The sequence below is a fragment of the Gadus morhua genome, chromosome 21 (assembly GCF_902167405.1).
Source record: "Gadus morhua chromosome 21, gadMor3.0, whole genome shotgun sequence".
In the NCBI taxonomy this organism is placed as follows: Eukaryota; Metazoa; Chordata; class Actinopteri; order Gadiformes; family Gadidae; genus Gadus; species Gadus morhua.
The window spans coordinates 19,720,409-19,742,861 of NC_044068.1; the positions used below are offsets into that span (position 1 = coordinate 19,720,409).

General features: G+C 45.6%; 3 protein-coding genes across 4 annotated transcripts; 1 reads left to right on the plus strand and 2 right to left on the minus strand.

The window, feature by feature from the left end:
• Positions 1–2,015: 2,015 nt before the first annotated feature.
• gtf2h5 (general transcription factor IIH, polypeptide 5) lies at positions 2,016–4,307 on the minus strand. Of its 2 annotated transcripts, XM_030344698.1 has the most exons (4): positions 4,189–4,307; positions 3,862–3,901; positions 2,596–2,674; positions 2,016–2,388 (listed from the first exon to the last, which is right to left on the minus strand). In XM_030344698.1, the coding sequence occupies exons 3-4, from the start codon at positions 2,628–2,630 to the stop codon at positions 2,208–2,210; spliced, it is 216 nt and encodes a 71-aa protein (XP_030200558.1). In that variant the 5' UTR covers positions 2,631–2,674; positions 3,862–3,901; positions 4,189–4,307; the 3' UTR covers positions 2,016–2,207. The 2 variants fall into 2 exon arrangements, with proteins under 2 accessions (XP_030200558.1, XP_030200557.1); XM_030344697.1 differs by lacking the exons at positions 3,862–3,901; positions 4,189–4,307 and adding an exon at positions 3,005–3,252.
• A 125-nt stretch (positions 4,308–4,432) lies between these two features.
• Positions 4,433–11,333, plus strand: hsf2 (heat shock transcription factor 2). The gene is made up of 12 exons (XM_030344695.1): positions 4,433–4,641; positions 5,401–5,509; positions 5,835–5,962; positions 6,843–6,967; positions 7,207–7,282; positions 7,372–7,433; positions 7,519–7,582; positions 7,886–7,983; positions 8,269–8,553; positions 9,093–9,195; positions 9,351–9,417; positions 9,813–11,333. The coding sequence occupies exons 1-12, from the start codon at positions 4,549–4,551 to the stop codon at positions 10,085–10,087; spliced, it is 1,485 nt and encodes a 494-aa protein (XP_030200555.1). The 5' UTR covers positions 4,433–4,548; the 3' UTR covers positions 10,088–11,333.
• A 1,052-nt stretch (positions 11,334–12,385) lies between these two features.
• serinc1 (serine incorporator 1) lies at positions 12,386–20,905 on the minus strand. Its single transcript, XM_030344696.1, has 10 exons — positions 20,753–20,905; positions 18,826–18,987; positions 17,192–17,385; positions 16,756–16,835; positions 15,369–15,506; positions 14,947–15,116; positions 14,696–14,786; positions 14,423–14,567; positions 13,922–14,152; positions 12,386–13,601 (listed from the first exon to the last, which is right to left on the minus strand). The coding sequence occupies exons 1-10, from the start codon at positions 20,789–20,791 to the stop codon at positions 13,463–13,465; spliced, it is 1,389 nt and encodes a 462-aa protein (XP_030200556.1). The 5' UTR covers positions 20,792–20,905; the 3' UTR covers positions 12,386–13,462.
• Between the last annotated feature and the right edge of the window lie 1,548 nt (positions 20,906–22,453).

The window sequence follows — 22,453 nt, forward strand, 5'->3', positions numbered from 1 at the left end:
AGAGGGCGAGCTGACAGCTGAGGAACGCTGTCCAGGAATAACCCGTATTCCTCGGCCCCTACCGCCTCCACACTGTGTGTGAACAAATGGGGGCATCCCATGAAAGGGAGGAGGCTCAGCAAGCGTGGTAGACGTTACAGAGCTACAGGCAGCGAGCCGTCTAGCCGCTGCACTCGTGCCCGCGCGATGTCCGCTGGCTGTAACCACAGACCCGTCTTCTCACCTTCCACAGGGGGGGAAAGAGGCAGCCTAGAGGAATATCGCTCTTTAGGGAGTAAGGAGCCTGTGAGAATCGCCCCGAACCGGGAACGATTCTCACGGACGGACTGCTGGTGCTCGAGCACCTCAGAGAACCGGGGCCCAAATAGTCCATCTGAAGCTAATGGGCCCTGGACGAGGTTGGCCCGCTCTCATTCCGGCACCGCAGTGTGCGAGCCATATGACCCTCTGAATCATGGTGGCCCATACCATATACCGGCCGGCCGAAACGGCTATCGGCTCGCATAGCCTGAGGATGGCGCTGGAGATGCGGCAAACCGTCAGCCATCTTGCGGCCTCCTCCGGGCCGTAAGCCTCCCTGCCAGCCGACAAGGAGATCAGGGCAGAGGAGAGCAGGTCGATGTTGTTGACCGCCGCCACAGATTGTGAGGCACACACGAACACTCCGTCCGTCAGGCCGGTAATCTGCTTGTGGAGTAGGTCGGGGGGCAGCGGCTTCTCGTTAGGACGCCATCCGGCGCCCGGACACAGAAGCGCTGCCAGGGAAGGCTCACCCCTCCATATTAGTGAAGTCAGTGAAGGCCTTCAGACTAGTAGAAGGGTCTCCACCAGAAGCGGTGAATAGGTGCTGAATCGGTGAGAACAGGGGGTACTGGGTAGCCCGCCGGGAGGAAGACAGGGTGCGAAAGCACTCGCCCTGCACGTCATCCGAAATGGGAACGAGAGGCGGGGCTGGCATTGTGATGCCCTTGATGGCCGCCGCCTCGCCCATGATCTCGCTGAAAAGATCGGCCATCCGGCGTGGTTTCTATCCGGGAGAATCCGGAAGCAGAGTCTGCAAAGACGTTGTCCAAGGAGGCGACGTCGTCCACCTCTATGTGATCGTCGTCGACGTCCTCGATGTCCGGAACTCCGGCCCTAAAGATGTCGATGGCCTCAGAGAGGTCCACCGATGGGGAGAAGTAGAGGTGCCTGGAGAGGAGCCCCTCTTCAGGCAGCGCGCGGCAGGCGGCGCAGGAGGCAGGAGTAACCATGGCAGCCGCAGCGTGTTCAGCGCCGAGGCACCTAAAAACACGCCAGGTGCCCGTCACCCGGCGCCAGGGAAGCGGGACAGGAGGCGCACTGAGGCCCTGAAAAGGGCCCCCTAGCTCTTATAGATGCGCTCTCCAGTGGCCCTGAAATGGGCCGTCGGTCCGTCGCCTCGCCCACACCGCTGCCACCCGTTTGAAGGTTCGAAGTCATTCTTCTTTTTCGTAGATCAGTACAATTGCTGAAAGAAAAGGAGGATGAGCGGCGGTATGCATATATACACGGTACCGTGGGAAATGTTGGCGGTGCCCAAGTTGATTGGTGCATAGTTGAAATTTTCCTTTACGGGACAAGCCCATAAAGGCGAAGCCTAGACGGCGTAGCCTACATGAAATAGAACCAGATATTGAGTGGTACATTTGTTTTGTAAAGAACAAAAAACGAATAAATAAGCTGTACTTTGATTTTCGTTTTTCTGGTTTCTGCTTGCGTCAATTATTCCCAGAAAACAGACTGCTAAAACATACCTTGGTTGGAGCTGCACGCAGCGTTCAACTGTTCTACTTAAGATTTATTATTCTCTATAAGGTGGGTCTGCAAAAGGTCTTGAACTGTGTGGCACACCGATAGTAAAAGGTTTGGGAAAAACTGCTCTACGGTGTTCATCCCCGCCATCCTATTTCTATAATAAGCTGCATTAAATAGCCATTCAATAGACGCATGTCCATGCTATCACCATTTTCCAACGTACAAAATAGGACAATAGATTAAGAACAAGCAAAGTCTTCATAACTTTACTCACACATTTTACAATATCCTCACTTCAACATGACAAAAACAATCCAAATGGTTAAACAACACTGCAGTTTCAAAATTGTACACCCTATTAATATCCTCAAAACCCAAACACTTGCAACATTTCCATAAATATGCCTTCTTTTTAAATCATACTAGTCCCTTTATTTCTGAGTCATTGGGAATGAGTTCTGGTCCATGAGCTCGCCCACTCTCTCCTGGAGGGTCTGAACCACCTCTGCCAGAATGAAGACGTGCGTGTCATCAAGGTCCTGGATAATGAACTTTTTTCCTAGTGCAGAGGTCTCGTCCAGGTATAAGAGGAATTGCTTCATAGCAGGGTCACTGTGGATTTAAATAGAACACAGAAACATTTCTGTAAATTAGGAGTCAAATGGTGCAATGGTTGTTTTGTGTTCCCTCGTGTTAGACAAACCCACCTGGATCATAATTATTTTTCCTGTTTCCTACTGGTCCATGCCTACTTGCAGTAAAACAAGTTCATAAAAGGGTGCATTCTTTGCGCAGCCACTTTATGTATATTTATCTTACCATTCGACCAGAACTCCCTTCAGCACGTTGACCATCCTGACGGTCCAGAGAGTGGTTGGTTCTGCGAAGCTCTGTTTCTCTGCAACACAAGAGACCTTCAGCATAGGGGCTAGCCTTCCTATCACGGACCTATTAGCTTCCTATTTGCTTTCGGCATATAATTACAAGATTGCTAGGATTCATTTGAATCCAACTTAATAGCGACGCCTTTGCCGAGCTCATAATTATAGAACGTGTTGGCCCTTGTTTCTGTTTCAGCTGATAGTTGTTTCCCTAATAATAAAAGCATAATTTGATACAAGTATGACTGATAAGTAAAACAGCCCACTTACATAAGATTCTATAAAATACAATAAAAAAAGCTGATTAGCATACAATGTCAATGGACAGGATAATGAATTCAATTTACCTCTGTCTTTTATTAATCATCGGTTTGATGTTTCTCCAAGTAGCTCTGATGTGAAGCAACGATGCTAACAATGCATTCTGGGATATGTTGTTAAAGTACGAATCGCGTCGAGGGACAAACTTCTTTTGTTTTTAAAGCCCTAGTCAAAACCAGCGGCGGGCTTTATCTCCCACTGAAAAAGTCTGATTCCCATCAAAGCCCTCCCTCCAAAAACCCCATGCAAAAACCCCGAGTCATATTGTGATGACAAAAATGGAAGTGAAATGATGTTTTTACCAATAAAGTGGCGAGCAACACGGGAATGCATGGGCCAACTCTCGTGGCCGATACTCGCACGACCCTGAGAGTTGGATTTATGTAAAAACACATTGACACCCACCACAGGGCCGTAGCACCAAATCCTGGGCCCCTATACTATCGGTACTGATGGACCCCTGCGCCAGATTGTTGACGGGGGGGGGGGGGGGGGGGGGGGGGGGGGGGGGGGGGGGGGGGGGGGGGGGGGGGGGGGGGGGTCCGGAACGATTGTTGCGGGGGGGGGGGGGGGGGGGGGGGGGGGGGGGGGGGGGGGGTCCGGAACGATTGTTGACGGGGGGGGGGGAGGTAAGACAATTTTTTTTTTTTTTTTTTGGTCATGGGCCCCCCCTCGGCCTTGGGCCCCCCCACAACTGTCCCCTTTGTCCCCGCAGTCCGACGGCCCTGCCCACCCACCCACCCACACCCACACCCACACCCCACACACACACGCACACACACACACACACACACACACACACACACACACACACACACACACACACACACACACACACATGAAAGTTGACAATTCAAAAGAGGTACCTATTTAATGCACTTACCTCAGAAGTTACTCGACGGCCAGCAATGGAAATGAATGATCTCCTACAGGGCCGTCGGACTGCGGGGACAAAGGGGACAGTTGTGGGGGGGCCCAAGGCCGAGGGGGGGCCCATGACCAAAAAAAAAAAAAAAAAAAATTGTCTTACCTCCCCCCCCCCCGTCAACAATCGTTCCGGACCCCCCCCCCCCCCCCCCCCCCCCGTCAACAATCGTTCCGGACCCCCCCCCCCCCCCCCCCCCCCCCCCCCCCCCGTCAACAATCTGGCGCAGGGGGTCCATCAGTACCGATAGTATAGGGGCCCAGGATTTGGTGCTACGGCCCTGATCTCCTACGCCGTAAATGGATGTTTTGAAACTATGCGATGTTCCATACCCCGGAAGTAGGCGGCAAAAAACGCTACAACGGAGTCCAAAAAGTGTCGCCACTCTGTTATATCTATCACTATATGGCACCTGCTAAACAATCCATCCCCCCAGATCACAATCACAACTCTCTGGCGCCGCCTACTGCTTTGACAAGCCATGACAGGCGAGGGATATGACGTCGGGCTACATCTGACCAATCCGCTTCCAACCGGAAGTTTAATCGTACTTCCTCTCTTAGTTCGCTTGTTTTTCCTCCTCCCGTACGAAAGGTAGAACACATTGCGCATCATTCTTCGAGGTTAATTCTTTACTACAGCAACATGAAGAACAACGCCACGGTGCCTGCCTTCCTGACCAAGCTGTGGACGCTGGTAGAGGATGAGGACAGCGACGGGCTGATCCGCTGGAGCCAGGTGACGTCTGTCCCCACGGCGGTCCGCAGCAGGCGGACACACAGCCTCAGAGCACCCCCCTGTTAGGAACAGCGCTGTTACCATGAGTGTCCATTGGAGGAATCCAGTGATTAGGCAGAGATTAGTGGCGCTAGTTAGCTTACGGTCCTGGTGTAGCAGCTACCCGGTGGCTACCTAGTAGGAATGCCCACATATGGCTATGTTACTAATGAGCCCATGGCGCTCTGTTACTGTCCCCATAGGGCTCTGTTAGTGTCCAGATAGAGCTCTTTCACTACTGACCCCATTAGGACACTGTTACTACTGTCCCCTCAGGGCTCTGTTACTATTGTCCCCCACAGGGCTCGGTTACTGTCCCTATAGGGCTCTGTTACTGCCCCCATAAGGCTCTTGTTACTACTGACCCCACAGGGCTCTGTTACTGTCCCCGTAGGGCTCTGTTACTGTCCCCGTAGGGCTCTGTTACTGACCCCACAGCCAGGGCTCTGTTACAGACCCCATAGGGCTCTGTTACTGACCCCATAGGGCTCTGTTACTGTCCCCATAGGGCTCTGTCACTTTTCCTCTGTCCCCCTCATTGGACCCCAGTTATGATGTCCATCGGTTAACACCAAATACTTCTACACATACACCTATTCTAATATACAACTATAACTTGTGAGATTTTATCATTCTCTTGAGATTGTCATGCGCTCTTGTTAGCTCAAAATGGTTGTGATTAAAGTGTTAATGTTTGCTGATTGTTGTCTGCATTTACAGGAGGGTAACAGTTTCCTTGTGTTGGATGAGCAGCGTTTCGCCAAAGAGACCCTCCCAAGGTTCTTCAAGCACAACAACATGGCCAGCTTCATCAGACAACTCAACATGTGTATGTTCTGCTTCTCCTGGCCACACAAACATCACACCGAAACATGGAAGACCTTAGATTTAGTCAGGATTACTTTTAGTTGAATATTTCAACGCGAAGCACTGAAACGTGCGCTTATAATAGCAATTCACTATTTATATTATTTAGCACCTGGATCAAGCTGACTACAGATACAGCCCTGTAAATCCAGTATAACATGGTGCAACAGGGCAATTTCTATCTGACACTAAAACCTCCCCTGTAAACCTATTATTTCCCTTGGGTGTGTGTGTGGGTTCTTTGCCGTTTCATCCCAGTGGTTCACAGTGGTATGTTGTGTTTGCAGACGGGTTCCGTAAAGTCATGCACATTGACACCGGTGTGGTGAAGCAGGAGAGAGACGGGCCGGTGGAGTTTCAACACCCCTACTTCAAACACGGACAGGACGACCTGCTGGAGAACATCAAGAGGAAGGTGGGGGCCAGTGCCATCTAAACGTTCTCCTAGATGGAGACTTTGAAAGAGTCAATCTTACACTTATTACACCACCTTTTTAAATAAATCGCTGTTTCTCGCTTTCCAACGGCGAAAACAACACCAAAGTCGTGTCCTTCTACTTCCGGCTCATGGCCCACGGAAAAAATCTCATGGGCAGAACACAAAATCCAATTCCGGTCCGATATAGCGTATACATGCCCGATTAATACGACTATCAATGGAATAATCTAGTGGTCTTAACCCGACTATGAGAAACCCGATTAGATTTTAGTCCTACTAAGGTCTATACATGCATAGTTATGATCCAATCATAGTCGGACTAACCCAATAATGTGATTTTCTTGAGTGTCATGTAGACGTACTGAGTGAACCAGGCCCAATCCCAATGTCCGGACTCTTGGCTTTGCTGCATGTTTTCGCAAAATTATTAAGGCTTTAGGGCTGTCCCAATGTCGAATTCCAAAGGGCGTGAGGGTTTGAGTCCACACTTACCGAGCCCTTTCCGTGAGTCTGCATCATTAATTGTTGCCAAGGTAACATGTGCTCTCGTGAAGTGCTGTCCCAATCCCATATATACCTATCTGAGCCCATGGGGCCTCACTCACTCACTTAGCACCTGAGATCAATTAAGTCTGTGAGTCCTTAGTCCTTAGTCCTCAGGGCTCTCTTTGGGATTGGGCCGAACAGTGTTTTTGTTTTAAACATGGTAATATGTTTTTATATGATTGTCAACATACCGTCTAAGTGAGGATTAAGCCTCTCGGACACTTGTAGTATACGCCCACACTTGTGCCAAGGCCCTTCCACTACATGCTACAACAACACACTGCAGCTCTAATTATTTTGTCAATGGCAGGTTTCCAACACTCGTCCAGAAGAGAGTAAAATCAGACAGGAGGATCTGAGCAAGATCCTGGCCAGTGTGCAGAATGTCCACGGCAAACAAGAAACTATGGACAGCCGACTCTCTGCGTTGAAAAGGTGCTTCACCCTTCCTGTTAACCAAAGAGTTTTCTATTTGTTGGTTAATATACCGTTTTGCTTGGGGAAACAATTTGTTAATCCTAAATCAAAGTAAAAGTAATAATTGCTTGTTTTATATTGGATACAAAGTTTTAAGTATTGATTATTGTATGGTGCTTGAGGTATGCTTAAGGTGTGCATGAGGGACACTCAAAAGTATACAGAATTATTTTATGTTGTTTGTATTCGGTATCCAGGGAGAATGAGGCACTATGGCAGGAGATCTCCGACCTAAGACAGAAACATGTCCACCAACAACAACTGATCAAAAAGGTTTGTTTCAACTAGCAATGGATTATTTTGAAGATGCTGTAGCTAAAATATTGAGGAGAAGACTAACTCGTCTAACTTTCTCCTTTCAGTTGATACATTTCATTGTAACTTTGGTACAGAACAACCGAATTATTAATTTAAAGCGTAAAAGGTAAGATACATATAGACATTATTCTAGATCTCTGAAAGTCATTGTCACTCAGTCATTTGTAACCCCCCTCTTGTTAATTTTAAAGGCCAATCCTTATGAACGCCAGTGGAAAGAAGCCGAAATACATCCATCAGATCTATGATGACAATGTGAGTGTGAAATGCCCACTACCTAAACGTTCGTTTTCATACACTATCATACACATTTTTCATTCATTCAAATGAAACACCGGAGAGCCATAATGGGGGGATTATGTGTCCTGATTTGTTTCCATGAACATTTTTATTTATTACATTATATTTATTTTAACTATTGTTTCGGAATAGTTATTTATTTGCAATTTGTAGATGTTTAACTTGTAAAATAATTTCTTAATTAATTATTGATGGGTGTAATAATATGATCTGAGGGACCATATCATGTAAGGATGGTAATTAGCCTTCCTGTTACAGTCACCGGTCAACAGCCTCAATGAGATCTCTGAAGACGTCATCATCTGTGATGTCACTGATGAGGAGGCAGAAGGGCCCGCCAGAGTCCTCGAGCAATGGTGCGTTCTTACAAAGTCCTGTCTGACACCCTGTGTTCAAACAGTACTGCTTCATACGTGTTTGGGGAAACCCCACGGAAGAGATGGACCAATTATATAACATTCCACCCAATGCTCTCTGATTCCACCCAATGCCGAACGTAGAATCGACGTATTTGTTCCAAATTTAATTTGAATGTCTCTTCGGGAATCTAATCCGCAATGCTGTGTTTACATTTTGGGGCCACGGTCGCCATCATTGCTATGAAGCTTTACACATTGAGGTGTTCTCTCCTTGGCTATCAGCGATGGGATCACGACGGAGGTGGACTTTGACTGCTGCACCGTCCTGCCCGCCGAGACGGAGGTGAGCACCAGCTCCAGAGACGAGCTTCCCCCCCCCTCGGGGGTGGAGGAGGAGGAGGAGGAGGAGGAAGAGGAGGAGGGACAGAGGTGCTGGGGCAGCAGCAGCAGTGCCCTGCAGCTCAACAAACCGTCGCCGAGCCTGTCCATGGAGGACCCTATGAAGATGATGGATTCCATCCTGAAGGAGAGCGGGGCCGTCTCCCAGAACATCAACCTGCTGGGGAAGTAAGCTGGCCTTCGGACTGGAATAGTATTGGACGGGTGTTGCTCTAACTTTGGATGAATACTCCACCGTCTGATTGCAGAGGAGCAATTCTGGGTGAAAGGGACTTTTCACTTTCTCTTCCTTCAGATCTGTTTGTATCAGTCATAACCTTAGAGTGAGGGATCTATTATGATTGGCCAACAGCAATACAACCTCATCCCGCGCTAGTAGACTTTTCTCTGTGGTCAGATGAGCTCAAACCTTCAGTCCGTACACCGGTGTTCTTAGAAAAGTTTCTGTAGAGCTTTAAATGAACACTGTGTAGGCTGGCAACTTTAGAAATACTAATTTAAATCTCTTGGGTAAGCGATCACTGTAATGAAACAGGAAACAAGGTGTAACCCCCTCTGTTCGGCCCAGGTGCTGTTTCCCCTCCCCCCAGAAGGTACGCTGTAGCATAGTAGGACTGTCGGAGCCCAGATGAGTCGGGTATTAAAAAGCCCAGCGCCATGAGGATGGGGAACGGAGGTCAGTGTGATCACTGTGTTTGTGTCTCCAGGCTGGAGCTTATGGACTACCTGGACAGCATCGACTGCAGTCTGGAGGACTTCACGGCCATGTTCTACGGAAAGCACTTCAGCATTGACCCTGACCCCCTGGAGGTCATATAATGATGCACACCTTTCACACGTCATAGCTGTAACATTGTCTGATTAGGTTTTCTGGTTAAGGTAACCGGTAGGTTACTATTTGGGTGACATTAATACATCCATCATTTGGATAAACCTGACCTGGTGTTTTGTTTTGGTGTTTCTAGGAGACTGCAACAGTTAAAGAACCCCCAGAAGAGCTGAACAGAGGCAAAGACGGGCTCAGCAGTACAAGTGAGTCGCCAAAAATATGACTTGAGTAACCTCTCAAACAATGAAATAATGCAATGAACACCGAACACAACAAGCTGGCAGACACTGCAAGGGAACTGTAAAATAATCCCAGCCACTCTGATGGTGTTCCTGCTTATCACAAATTTACATTTACATTTCGGGCATTTAGCAGACGCTTTTATCCAAAGGCGACTTTACAATAAGTCAATATGTCAGAAGAAGGAGAAATATACTGCCGTCGGTACAGTGGGGATGTTCATAGAACCAAGTGCCAAGCACTAACCATCACTAGGTTGACCCATTCCCTGTATACCACAAAGATGGCTTGGATAAGCTGCTACACAGAGAGATGACTAAGGCTGACCTCTGGTTCCCTCCCTGTGGCCCCGGTGCAGCCCACCAGTTGATCCAGTACACCTCCTCCCCTCTGCTGGCCTTCCTGGACGGCTGCGGCCCCAGCAGCGAACTTGAGCTTGGCGGGGGCTTCCAATCGTCCCTGACCTCGGTCCAGGCCGAGCCCCCCACAGACATCCTGGAGGCCTCGCCGACCCCCTCCCCCCCCAGTGCCACGGTGCGCCTGGAGCCCCTGACAGAGGCGGAGGCCAGCCAGACGTCTCTGTTCTACCTGTGTGAACTGCCCCCCGCCAGCCCCCTGCTGGACGGCGTCTGACTGGAGGGGGCCCCGGGGATCCCACAGGGGCCGCCGCCGGCCAGACCGCTTCCGCCAGCAGGCCCCCCGACCAGCGTGGTGGAGGAAGTATAGAGCCAGAGGGGCTCCCGTCTCTCTGGTCCCCAGGGGACGTCTGGGCTTTCCTGCTTCGGTTTGAGGTCCGTCGTTATGGTGTGAGGCCTGGTTCACTAGGCTGAGGACACAGTCCAACCGTTGGCATGGCAATCAGAATAGAGTTTGGCCATGAGACGGCCTCCCCAGGTAACGTTTGAAAACTCATTTTAATATATTTAATGTTTTTTTTTCCGCTCTTTTATTTTTTCTGATTGTTGTGTTCCTTAAATGTGGTACAAGGAAAGTCAACCCTCTGTGCTGTTATTTTTTTTTACTGTGTATTAATATGATTGTTGTCCCGATCCGGTCGAAGCCCCTTAGCGATACGCTCAGCATGGAAGTGGAAGCTTGAGTCTTTGGGCAAATATTTTCAAAAGGTTGAAAATTGAGCTGTGAGTCTGAAGTGAGTCTGGGAGGACGTGTGGAGACGACTCACTGGTTCAGGGTGAAGACTGGTCCCTGTGGTGTGCTCTGCTGGGACCAGCACTGGTCCTAGTCTAGTGTCATGTCTGTATTACTGTTAGGTTTCCTCCTTTGTCTGTAACAGGGAAATGTCTACTGTAAACGCAGTACATATGGAAACCATATCCATCTAAGAAATGTGCTAATGCTAATGTCACCAAAGACTTCCAGATAAACGTGTAGATGCTGGTTTGAAGCACTGTTCTTTACACATTTCCTTTAGGGAGTTCTTCAGACTCTCACATGGCCACGGAAACACTATAAAACAATATTTAAACTTTCCACAATTATTGTAATGCATGCCAATGTGATGCTTATTTTTATTTCAGTCAGCTGTTGGCTACTTGGTAAAGCACAGGTTTTTAATTATAAGGTCATATTTCGGTGCCCAATGGTTTGACACAAGCTGTACAATATATTCCAATAGATGACTACCATGTAAAGGATTACAATATGTAGAGACATGATATTTGTCATGGGACTGTTTCCACTTTGTATTAGAGTGCTGTCTGTTTACAACTCTTTAAAAGTAAATTGTTGAATTGCATTATAATCATCCTAATCATGCAAAGAAGTGGCTTTGACTCATGTTTGATCATTTTCAATGAGAAAAAAATTCTCTTCAGTAATGAATCACAAATTTGTCTTTTCCACATTTTCTTTCAGAGACCATAGAACAGCATACTAGTACCTGCTTTCACGTACAAGCGTCTTCGTAAAATGGCATAGAACAGCCGACAGGTTATTCAATTCTGGAAGGTGTTTTTTTTTGCTCACTGCTGCCGTTTTCCTGTGGATGTCTTTAGTCTGTCAAAACCTATTTCTCCCCAGCGCAATTGGATTCCCAGACGTCCGTCCTATATTTAAAACGGTTCATTAATCCCTGGTTGCTGTTTCTCTTGTTGCAATGAGATGTTCTGTCCCTTGGCGTTCACAGGAGGGAGTTTCTGTAAACAGGTCTAGCGGCGTTCACACCGCCCTCTACAGGTCAAACATAGAAGTGCCTGTGGTGTCGTTTAACTGCTGTTCCGTGCAGTAGAGTAGAGTGCAATTTATATGGGGTCAGAACAATTTCATTAATAATGAATGCACAGAGAAGGATTTACAAATGTATTTAGTCTCTTCTCACAAATACATTTAAATGCACACACAAATGGATATTGGTATGTATAAATTTAAAATAAATCCATAAACAAAAATAAGTTTCACAAATGTGTCGTGTTTTAAATGAATCCATGAATATATGAATTTAAAAAATATTTGCAATTTTCATCAAACGTTAGATCCAAATACATTTTTGATGAAAATTACAAATATATTTTTAATTCATATATTTATAGAACATTTATTTAAAACAAGACACGTGTGTGGATCAGAAATGTGTTTGTGAAACTTATTTGTTTATGGATTTATTTTACATTTATACATACCGATATCCATTTGTGTGTGCATTGAAATGTATGTGAGGAGTTATTTATTTATATTTTATCAAATTACATTTGTGAATCCTTATCTTTGCATTCATTAATACTGTTCTGACCCCATACCTTTACGCTTTTATTTGTTTTACCAATTGGTCATTTGAGTTGTCGTTCTTGCAATACTGCAATAAAGAGAATAAAATGTTCTTGATGTCTTTTCACTGTCACCACTGGACATTTCAGCACATATGAACCAATGTCAAAACGACCCTTGTTAAAGAGCAGTACAACAAAGAAACGACAAGTTGGGAGGAAACTTTAATTTATAACATTGTTACATTGTGACTAAGCGCCTAACATAAATACAAGCCAAGTTAAGTCCAGTGCAAATCAAATTACCAGTACAGGATCATCAAATGTCAGACTTCTTGTATATTTCTTTTTTAATCAGGATAATAAAATAGCCACAGCAACGATAAAGTTTATATCATGTAGAGCTTTATCCTACATCGTGTTGTAATTCATGAACTGTTCCAACCCTCAGCTATATGATACACACGACTGCAAGCAATGAATCCCATGTCTAGTGCAGAGGAAGTAGGTCATTCCGTTTTTTTATTCATATTTGTAAATACGCAATACTTAAACGTGCCTTCAAATTGAACCAAAACTTATTTTACTAAAATAATGTTACTGCTCATCAGTTTCAAGAATCACACAACTTTAAAACAAAAGCATGTTACTATTCTATCTAGAATATGGAAAAAATGACATGAAATAATACCCCATCAAAGAGGGGTAAAGTATTTACAACGGTAACAGCCGGCCTCACCAATACATCAGGCTACTGAGAAATCACAACTTTAACCAATACACAACAGGCTATGGGCTGTTTGGAAGCAAGAGAACACTGCAGAAAATCTTTGAACGATTAAAATATACCATTCTTTAGGATTTCCTCCAACAATGACAACAAAGGGATGAATCTAAAGCAGACTTGAGCCATAAGCCAACATCATACGTCATACAACTAGATGGGCTTGAAGAAATAAAACATTTATTTAGACTTTACACTATAACATGTGACATGTGAGCTAAAATTGGCTTTTGTTTATTCATTGTAATATCCATATTCTTTAGTCTTTTCTAATGAGTAAATACCCTTTGGGTACATCGGGTATGAAGCCATCTTCTGATGTCCGCATCACATCAAGAAAACCATCCCCAAGCAAGAGTTTCTTTTTAACTTTAGATCATTAAAATGATGTGGTCTAGTGTAGGCCTGCTTGTCAAACCTAACCTTTGTTCACTTGACGTCAACGACATTAAAACACATGAGACGGACGGAGCGGGCGGTGCTTAGGCGACGGAGGACGCCTCAGTCGAAGTCTCGGTTGACCAGGACCAGCGGCGCCACCAGGGTCCACACGTAGAGGGCCATGCAGATCCAGCTGGAGCACATCTTGACCCACACGGCGGGCCAGCGGCTGGTCATGGTCTGGTAGTCGGCCTCAGGGCTGCACAGAGAGAGCGGATGGACATGAGAAACCTCCACAACATATTCACATGCACAGCCTCCACAGGGTGGAATGGAGGCCGCTACAGCTGCTCAGCTCAGGCTCAGAGTAGAAAGGGAATCCAATACATTTGGGGAACCTAAAAGTAATTATGGCAATACAAGTATACAAAAATGTGCAGGTATGTATGGAAATTAATCAAAACTGCATATAGAAATCGACATAAAACAGACAAACCGAAGTAGGAAGCTATAAACACACAGCCATTATCCATCACTCCTGAGCCTCTTCTGAGGGGGGAGAGGGAGGGCAGACCTCACCTGTACCAGTTGGTGAGGGTCATCATGATGTACAGCGAGGCAAGGAACAGCATGAAGTGGAAGAAGGAGTAGGAGTAGGTGACCCCATCCTTCTCGTTGTCTGTGGCCCGGGACTGCCCGTCGCTGCCGCCCTCCTGGAAGTTGTCGGAGTGCGGCCCGTCCTCCATCAGAGCCGACTCGTCGCTGGCCAGGGTCAGCTTGTTCATCTGCGAGGTGGACGAGTTGCGGATGCTAGGGCAAAGAGGAGGACACGACGATACCACTGGTTTAGCCGACGCCTCTCTCCAAAGGGTTTTAGATATCGTCAAGGAGCAGTTAGGAATCTTTAGCCTCCTCAACAGCAGCTTCAATAATTTAAAACAACTCTCACACAACCTACAGTGTTTAATAAATGTACAATGCTACCATCTATACATTTACTATAGTACGCTTTCTATCCGAATGTATGGAACCCCAATGAAAGGTCCCAACCCCACGAAGGAGGAATGTGCTGGTCCTCACCTGGAGTAGAGGACACACATGAGGAAGAGGAGCAGCCCCACGATGCCCTGGGCGTCCCACCACTGCACCGTCGCGTGCTCCTGCCCCGCCGGGGCGGTGCTGTTTAGACCGATGATCCCCAGGAGGCTGGGGTTGCAGTTCCTGTCTGTGAAGACACCTTCAGTGAAGCCCACCGCAGCAGCAGCAGAGACCCCCACCCAGAGCCTGGGTGGGGCAGCTAAACAAATACACTGCCTCTTCCTCAAATGCGCCTCGATTTCAGGGCTGACTTACCGGGCTCATTGGTCATGGCGGACCAGGTGAGGTACATGGTGTAGAGGGTGACCAGAGACGACTGCAGTAGGCCCGACCGCGGCTGGGACTCCTGCAGCAGCACAGAACAATGGACAATGGTATCGTGAGGCTGCTGTGAAGTCCACCGTCGAGTGTTGAGCCCATGGGCTGCAACTAGAGCCTCCGGAGAGGGGAGGACCAGGAGATCAGCGCCGTTTGGGGGGGGGGGATAGTTCCCTGTAGAGACTCACCTGGATCTGAGGCAGCACTGACACCACCGAGGCGCCCAGGCACAGCAGCATGTTGATGCTGATGAAGACCTTGTTCTCGGTGCAGCCCTCGGGATGCGTGTAGTACACGTAGAACACCACAAGGGACACCAGAGACACCAGGTAGTTGAGCGTGGTGGCGGACAGCAGCGCTGCAGGGAGACATGAGACAGCCAAACTTTGGATATGAATTTGGTTTTGGCTGCTGCTACTACCACCACTACTTCTGTAACAGTTTGGACAGCCAACGGCCTCTATCAAGTAATAAAACAAAACAGCCATGTGTTCATATTACTACGGCCACTCCACTCTGTTTTAAGCTTGGTTGTGTCGCACTTAACCTTGCAGAACTCGAGAGGGTTATCTTCCATGTATGAGATAAGCTGTGTGTCAGCTCAGCTTACCTGCATACCAACAGCGCGAGTTTCCCTCCTCCATCTTCTCCACCCAGGACTCATTCCAGGAGTGGGCGAAGTCGATGAGCAGCACCAGCTGGATGAGGATGAAGCAGAAGGCCCCGGCCATGCCCACGTAGAACCACACTATGGGGGGGGAAGAGGGTTTACAAAACACACCAGGGTCCCAACCCCGGCTGAGGGCGTCTGTGTTTGCCTTGGAGACTGAGCGCGTCCCCACCCCCTCTGTCCTTCCGAACGTGCGCAGACGCCTCATTCCCGCCCCAGCCGCCCCCTCACAACACAACAAGCATGGAGGATACCGGTAAAGATAACGAGACGTTGGCGGGGGACTAAATTGTTTCAAAGAGGAGAAACAACAGCTCCATAATATGGAAATGGTTCGGGTTTAAAAAAACAGATGAGCAGCAGCTGCAGGTCATCTGTAGAGAGCGTCGCAAAGCCGTTGCGGTGGAAGCACGACAAATCTGTGCCACCATTTACAGCAGCGGCACAAAGTGCAGTATGAGGACTGCGTAAAACTCTGTTGCTGTGCTGCTGCATCACGGGCCGCGAAAGCCTCTTCTGCCCCGAAACAATGTCTTTTGCAAGCCTCCTTCACTCGCAGTGAGCCATATGACAGGAAAACCGCAAAGTGGCGATATATCACTAAAGCGGTGGCCTACCACATCGCAAAAGACATGATCCCGGTCGCAACGGTGGGCCAGGATGGATTCAAAAAGTTGCTTCACACATTGGACCCATGGTACAACTTGCCAAATCGAAATTATTTGAAAATGAAAAACTGTTCATTCAATTTAACATTCTAGCACTTGGCACATGTGCCAGCCAGAGTTCCTTAATGGCACAACCAATGTTCTAACTGGCTATTTGTGTAACCTTCAAAGTGTCCATTTTGTTGAAAATAACGATACAAAATCACGTGTTTTAATAAAACTGCTTACAACATCTCACATGTGGCTTTTGATTTACAAAAAAAAACATCTAACCCCCCCTATAGAAAATATCGAGATATATATCGCCATTCAGCCCAAAAATATCGGGATATCATATTTTGCGCATATCTTGCAGCCCTAATTCCAATACTTTCAATCGTTGGTGAATCACTCTTTAGTGTCAATGAATCAAGGTAATGGAAAGGAGCGACGACACCTTGTAGGTTACACAGACGCATGAATGGAAACGAGCAACCATTAAGAGTGCATTCCACTCCTGTCTTACATTTGGATCTGTAAAACAGACTAGTTGGAGGAGAGAAGAGGTGTTTTTGGACACCTCTCCATGAAGATTAAAGAGAAGTATGTTGTATTTTCAAGGGGTTGACAAAGTGCAACACATTAGTTTCCCAGTCAAGACCCGTAATAGTAATGGTTACCAGTAGTGAAGGATCCCTCGGGGATGAAGAAAGCTCCGACGGTGATGGCAACAACCGTAGCAAACTTAAAGAACCAGAACCTGGAGAGGGGCAGAGGAGACGGGTTAACCCTGACTCATAGTGGAGAAAAGAAAAACCTCAACATGTTGGAAGGACACACCGTTGATCTTTTTGTTCTGAACACGTTTTTGTATCAAACATGAATGCATCTGTGCATTAAAGACCCCTCCCTTGGAAACACTTGAGTGGTACTAGCATGGAAACACATGTCGTTGTGATGCCATGAGGAGGCCCATGCTGCATGGAGACCCATGGTGGTCGTTGTGCTGCCCTTTGGGGGTCCATGCTGCATGGAGACCCACGGGGGATCTTCAGTGGTGCCCTGTGGGGTCCATGCTGCATGGAGTTATGCCCTTTGGGGGTCCGTGCTGCATACCCGTTGTGCAGCGAAGCCCGCGGGTCTTGGCTGCTGCGGACCTTGATCATGAGCAGAGAGAAGAGCAGGAAGAACATGGCCATGCCGAAGCAGGTGCGGTACACCGCCTTGTAGCCCACCAGCACGTCACAGTTCACGTGGCCCTTCACCCCAGGCAGCGATGACCCCATCCCTCCTTCGCAGAAGCCGGGGATCTGTAGGGAGTGGGGGGGCAGAACGGCTGATCAATCCATCTGTATTGATAGAGCACTTATCACGCAAAACATCAAAGGAACCAGGTTTACAATAAGTAGAGAGCAGAAATACTGTCAACTCATTTTTGAAGAGGCGACACTGACACTGGCGTATGCGAAAAACGCACCAATCCTACTGAATGCCGATTCCAACGAGACCGTCTGCATAACTATTGATCAATGCTCGTTATGCGACCAGATTTCAAAACACCCTGAAATGTCAAGAGGAAGAGGCAGAGCAACAAGAAACAAAAACAAGAGACGAGAAAAACTGAGCTAGAATGAACAGGAAAACACATGAGGTGATGAACGGAAAGCTACTGCCCACAAACCATGGACCATGTTTAACCAGAGGGAGGTCTTATTTCTTATTATAATCTATTTACTAATACTGCTACTACTACATCTATTATTACCATGGCTGTACGCATTATTACTACTTCTTTTTATTATTCTTACACGCTACTATATTTATCACAATTACTACTCTATGAATTATAAAGACTGCTCAACCTATTATTACTACTACTTTAGTTATCATAACTACTGCTCTGTATTATAACTACAACTGTGTATTATATCTGCTACCCTTAATTATACTGCTCTGTAAATCATTACTATATGTATTACAACTACTGCTCTGTGAATCCTTACTACTATATATATTATAACTACTGCTCTGTGAATCATTACTACTATATGTATTATAACTACTGCTCTGTGAATCCTTACTAGTATATGTATTATAACTACTTCTCTGTGAATCATTACTACCATATTGTTACTACTGCTCTGTGAATCATAACTACTATATGCATTATAACTACTGCTCTGTGAATCTTTACTAGTATATGTATTATATCTACTTCTCTGTGAATCATTACTAATATATGTATTATAACTACTGCTCTGTGAATCCTTACTAGTATATGTATTATAACTACTGCTCTGTGAATCATTACTAATATATGTATTATAAATACTGCTGTTGAGTAGGGGTTGAGTTGCCTTGCAGGCAGATTGGTGTTTGCTGCTGAAAGCAGAGTACTGCGGGTAACGACGAGCCAAGATGAGATGATATACTTTATTCATCCCAGACTGGAACCTCCCCCTCCTCAGTTTCAGATGGGAGTGTTAGCAGACTGTCTCCCCTCCACTCAGTCCATAGGTAACCAATGGACCCACGAGCCACATGTAGTTTGTCGGCATGGATTCAGTCGTTCCGTATTTAGTAATTACGTATTGTGTACTGCGTCTATTTAATGTGTACATATGTTCGCCCCCTTGTTTGTGAAAATGTAAGACAATTAATATCCATCTTTCTATAGCTGGGAGGCAGAATGTTGAGGATAGCATCAGGTATTAGTGATAGAAAATGTTAAATCCAACTCCTGTTCTTACGTTGTTGAGATGCGCCTCCATGCCGGGCATCAGCATGATGCAGGCCACGCCCACGCCCAGCATCAGGAAGAAGGCGTAGATCAGCCGGGTGACGGTGGAGTTGTTCCCACTCGGACAGCAGCGACAGAGTAGGCAGGGCGCGCTCCCACACAGACAGGGGATCTGAAACACGCATACCGGTCAATAAGGCTGTGGAGGGCGGCCTCTGGACGGAGATGTCCACGTTAAAGGTGATCTTTTCTTGTGTGATGGCTCAGCCTGTTAGCCAACATAACGACAGAAACTGTTTATCAACATGACCTATGGTCACTGGTACAGCACCCAGTCGAAAATGCCAAATTTTATGGTAGCTTTGGCATTAAGATGAGTTTTGATCAAATAATTAATTCATTTTCAAAATCTATATAATGTATATCATGTCTAGGTAGTCAGTTATCCCAACGTTGTTTATCATTGCCATGGTGATTCATATGGACACCAAGACCCTTTCGACCGTGCAGCTTGCATGCGTCTTGTCCTGATGTTTTGTGTTGAGGACCACAATGGAAATAAGTAATGGTCAATGAAAATAAAATAATGGTCAAAATGGTGACATGCCCTTTAGGAGATTTAAAGAATCCTGTGCAATTCATTAGAGAGAGGTCTGATTCTCAGATACGATTGTTGGATAGGTGGAGTGCAGGTCTTTGAAGGAATCCAGCTCAAATCTCAATAGTGGGTCTCGAGATGGAGAATTCCCCACGGTCCCTAGCTCGCAAGGATCAAGAATTCTGTTTCGTCTTCCTTTTTACTTAACACTTCATAAACCTTTAAAGCAGAACCATTTTTTTTTTTTGCCTTGGATAACAAAATGTATACATCTAAAATAAAATTTGGCAAAGGATCTTTCCGAAAAAACATCCCAACACATATTTAGTTGTTTAGGTTGTAGGTTGTGTTGGGTGGTTGTACAGTCAATGCCTTTCTCTGCCTGATTTTCGCATTTTATAAGTGTCAAGTGGTTATAAGTTGGAAAGAGGTGCCGCCCTTCATGTATTGTCTAGTCTGAAAATAGAAGAGAAACGGTGTCTTGGCAATAAAATGTGTAATTGAGTGACTTAAAGTGTATGCTTCTATAGAGTGAGAAAATCCTGCAACAGCAACTTGCATCCAACCGCAATTCCTCAAACCCACAAGGATGACACCAATGCAACGCATATTTTGGTCCCTCCAGCGAGAATCGAAAAGGACCTCAATGTTATTCACGACATGGATATGGTCCATGTTATTAACGACATGGATATGGTCCATGTTATTCACAACATGGATAATATGTGCCATGTTATTCACAACATTGATGTGTTGCATGTTATTCACAACATCGATATTTTCTATGTCATCCACGACATGTGTATTTCCATGTGATCCAGGACATGGATCTGTTTACGCAGTCTTATATTACGCAATGTGTACAGTCACAGCTGCTGCCCATGATACACAACACGTCCATATCAGAGACACTTTTTGCGCAACACTTCAAAAAACCGAGGACAATAACAACATATCGGCTATACTCATCACCAACAAACATTTTGAAATTAAGTTAATCATAAGCGATGTTTTTATTGGGTTTGATTAAATCCCAGGGACACACACTGGGTGGGCCATCGAACCCTCTGCACATCCAGACAAATTATTAGACATTCAGTGGTTACTGATTCGATTCAGTGGTAACTCGGATTCGCCCACAGCGATCCACCCGTGTCTAGATCCAACCGGGCCCGGATCCACCCGCAGGGCTTCGGCAGGTCTTCTGTCTGGTGGCGGATGACTCGATGCGCGGCGATACTCTGTTCCGCTGCATCGCGCGTTCTGTTAATCTACAGCGTTTCTTCAACCTAACTCTACGTGGGCTACATGTTTACGGTTGGTTCAGTATTTTACTCACCCAGCTCGCCATGGAGCACAGCCCAAGAACCGCTCCCATTATGGCCTCTGGATGATTCTCTAGCGATCTGAAGATGGAGGGCAACAATAACCTCGATCTGTTTACAGATTCTGCCCTTTTCCGGTTATAAGCGGGGATCAGTCTCTACGTCACATCCGGGACGCCTCCCCACGGTGAAGAAAAGATGAAAACAAGAGAACCAGCGTGGCCTTTTAACATGTCTGTGCTGCACTGGATAATCTACTGCAGATATCCCTAATCTCATACGTCTTTGTTCCATGACACATATATATGTATCCACATCATAGATGAATGTGTCACATCGTTACATGCAACATATGTATATGTCACATGCCACATCACATATATGTCCCATAAAACATGTCTCATATCAAATAATATGTCACATATCACATACATATTTCACATATCTCATATCATATGTCACACACACACACACACACACACACACACACACACACACACACACACACACACACACACACACGCATGTATATATATATATATATATATATATATATATATATATATATATATATATATATATATATATATATATATATATATATATATATATATATATATATATATATGTGTTATATATGTTATATATATATGTTATATATATGTGTATATATATATTCATATAAATAAATATCCCATATCACATGTATATATGTCACATATCAAATAGATGTGTCCCATATCCACAACGGCATTCCTAGGACAAATGCGGTCACTTTTGCTCTTCACGTTTCAGTTTTTTTTTATGGTATTTATGAACCAGATTCGATATCCCTCACTGATATCGGCAACGTTCTATTGCTTAGTCAATTGTATAATTTTAGATATCTGTAACACATACATTTTGAATAGTGAGATTGAAACATATTATGCCATTTATGTTTATGGGGTTTCTAATATTCCTTTGAAGATATCTGCAGAAAAATAGATGAATTACCATGAACATATTCAAATAAAATAGAAGTATTGATGTATTAAAAGAGGAGAGTGTGTCTTATTTTTAAGTGTAGGGACAATATATGTTACTGGGAGTAGTAATTTTGCATATTCGTTTAACCTGTTCTGATAAAATAGGCGTACTAATATCCAACAAAAATAGGTGTGTCATATTGCCCGGTGATATCTGTTATTGAGAAGGACTCACTGAGGCACGAGACATAAAGCGAATGAAGAAGAAAGATACGTTTACTATTCAAATATTCACATAAAATAGAAAAAGCACTTCTATCCAATAATAAAGAAAATGTCTCTTATTATTATTGTTATATGTAATTGCTTGAGAGACACATGGTCACATTGCATAAGAGCTTTTTGCTTTTTAAAGAGATGAATTTACACTCATATCCTAAAAAAAAATGTCTACCTGATTTTCTAGTGTAGGGTAATATATGTTATTGATAAGGAGTCACCACCACGGCACATGACGAGGATTTTTTTTAGTATTGCACGTTTGCAATCAACTTGCTTCCTTTATGAGAAATGACCGCAGGAGGGCGCTGTGGAGTGTGTGTGCGCTCCTGAAACGACCAGCTTCCGCAGTTTCATAATTTCGACATCCCTGTCTGCCTGAAAATAAACACGCACTATCCAAATATTTATATCCAAACAGAATATCCCCTACCTCTACCCGCAGCCGGAGCAGGGATAGGACGGCTA

Excerpts from the sequence above, each read along its gene's own strand:
- gtf2h5 (XM_030344698.1), bottom strand. The coding sequence starts at position 2,630 with ATGGTCAACGTGCTGAAGGGAGTTCTGGTCGAATG. Across the intron at positions 2,389-2,595 it reads AAGGGAGTTCTGGTCGAATG|TGACCCTGCTATGAAGCAAT; the intron begins GTAAGATAAATA and ends TTAAATCCACAG.
- hsf2 (XM_030344695.1), top strand. The coding sequence starts at position 4,549 with ATGAAGAACAACGCCACGGTGCCTGCCTTCCTGACCAAGCTGTGGACG. Across the intron at positions 7,283-7,371 it reads AACAACAACTGATCAAAAAG|TTGATACATTTCATTGTAAC; the intron begins GTTTGTTTCAAC and ends TTCTCCTTTCAG. Across the intron at positions 9,196-9,350 it reads TTGACCCTGACCCCCTGGAG|GAGACTGCAACAGTTAAAGA; the intron begins GTCATATAATGA and ends TGGTGTTTCTAG.
- serinc1 (XM_030344696.1), bottom strand. The coding sequence starts at position 20,791 with ATGGGAGCGGTTCTTGGGCTGTGCTCCATGGCGAGCTGG. Across the intron at positions 15,117-15,368 it reads CTCGCGCTGTTGGTATGCAG|CGCTGCTGTCCGCCACCACG; the intron begins GTAAGCTGAGCT and ends GTCTCCCTGCAG. Across the intron at positions 14,568-14,695 it reads CGCCATGACCAATGAGCCCG|ACAGGAACTGCAACCCCAGC; the intron begins GTAAGTCAGCCC and ends GTGTCTTCACAG.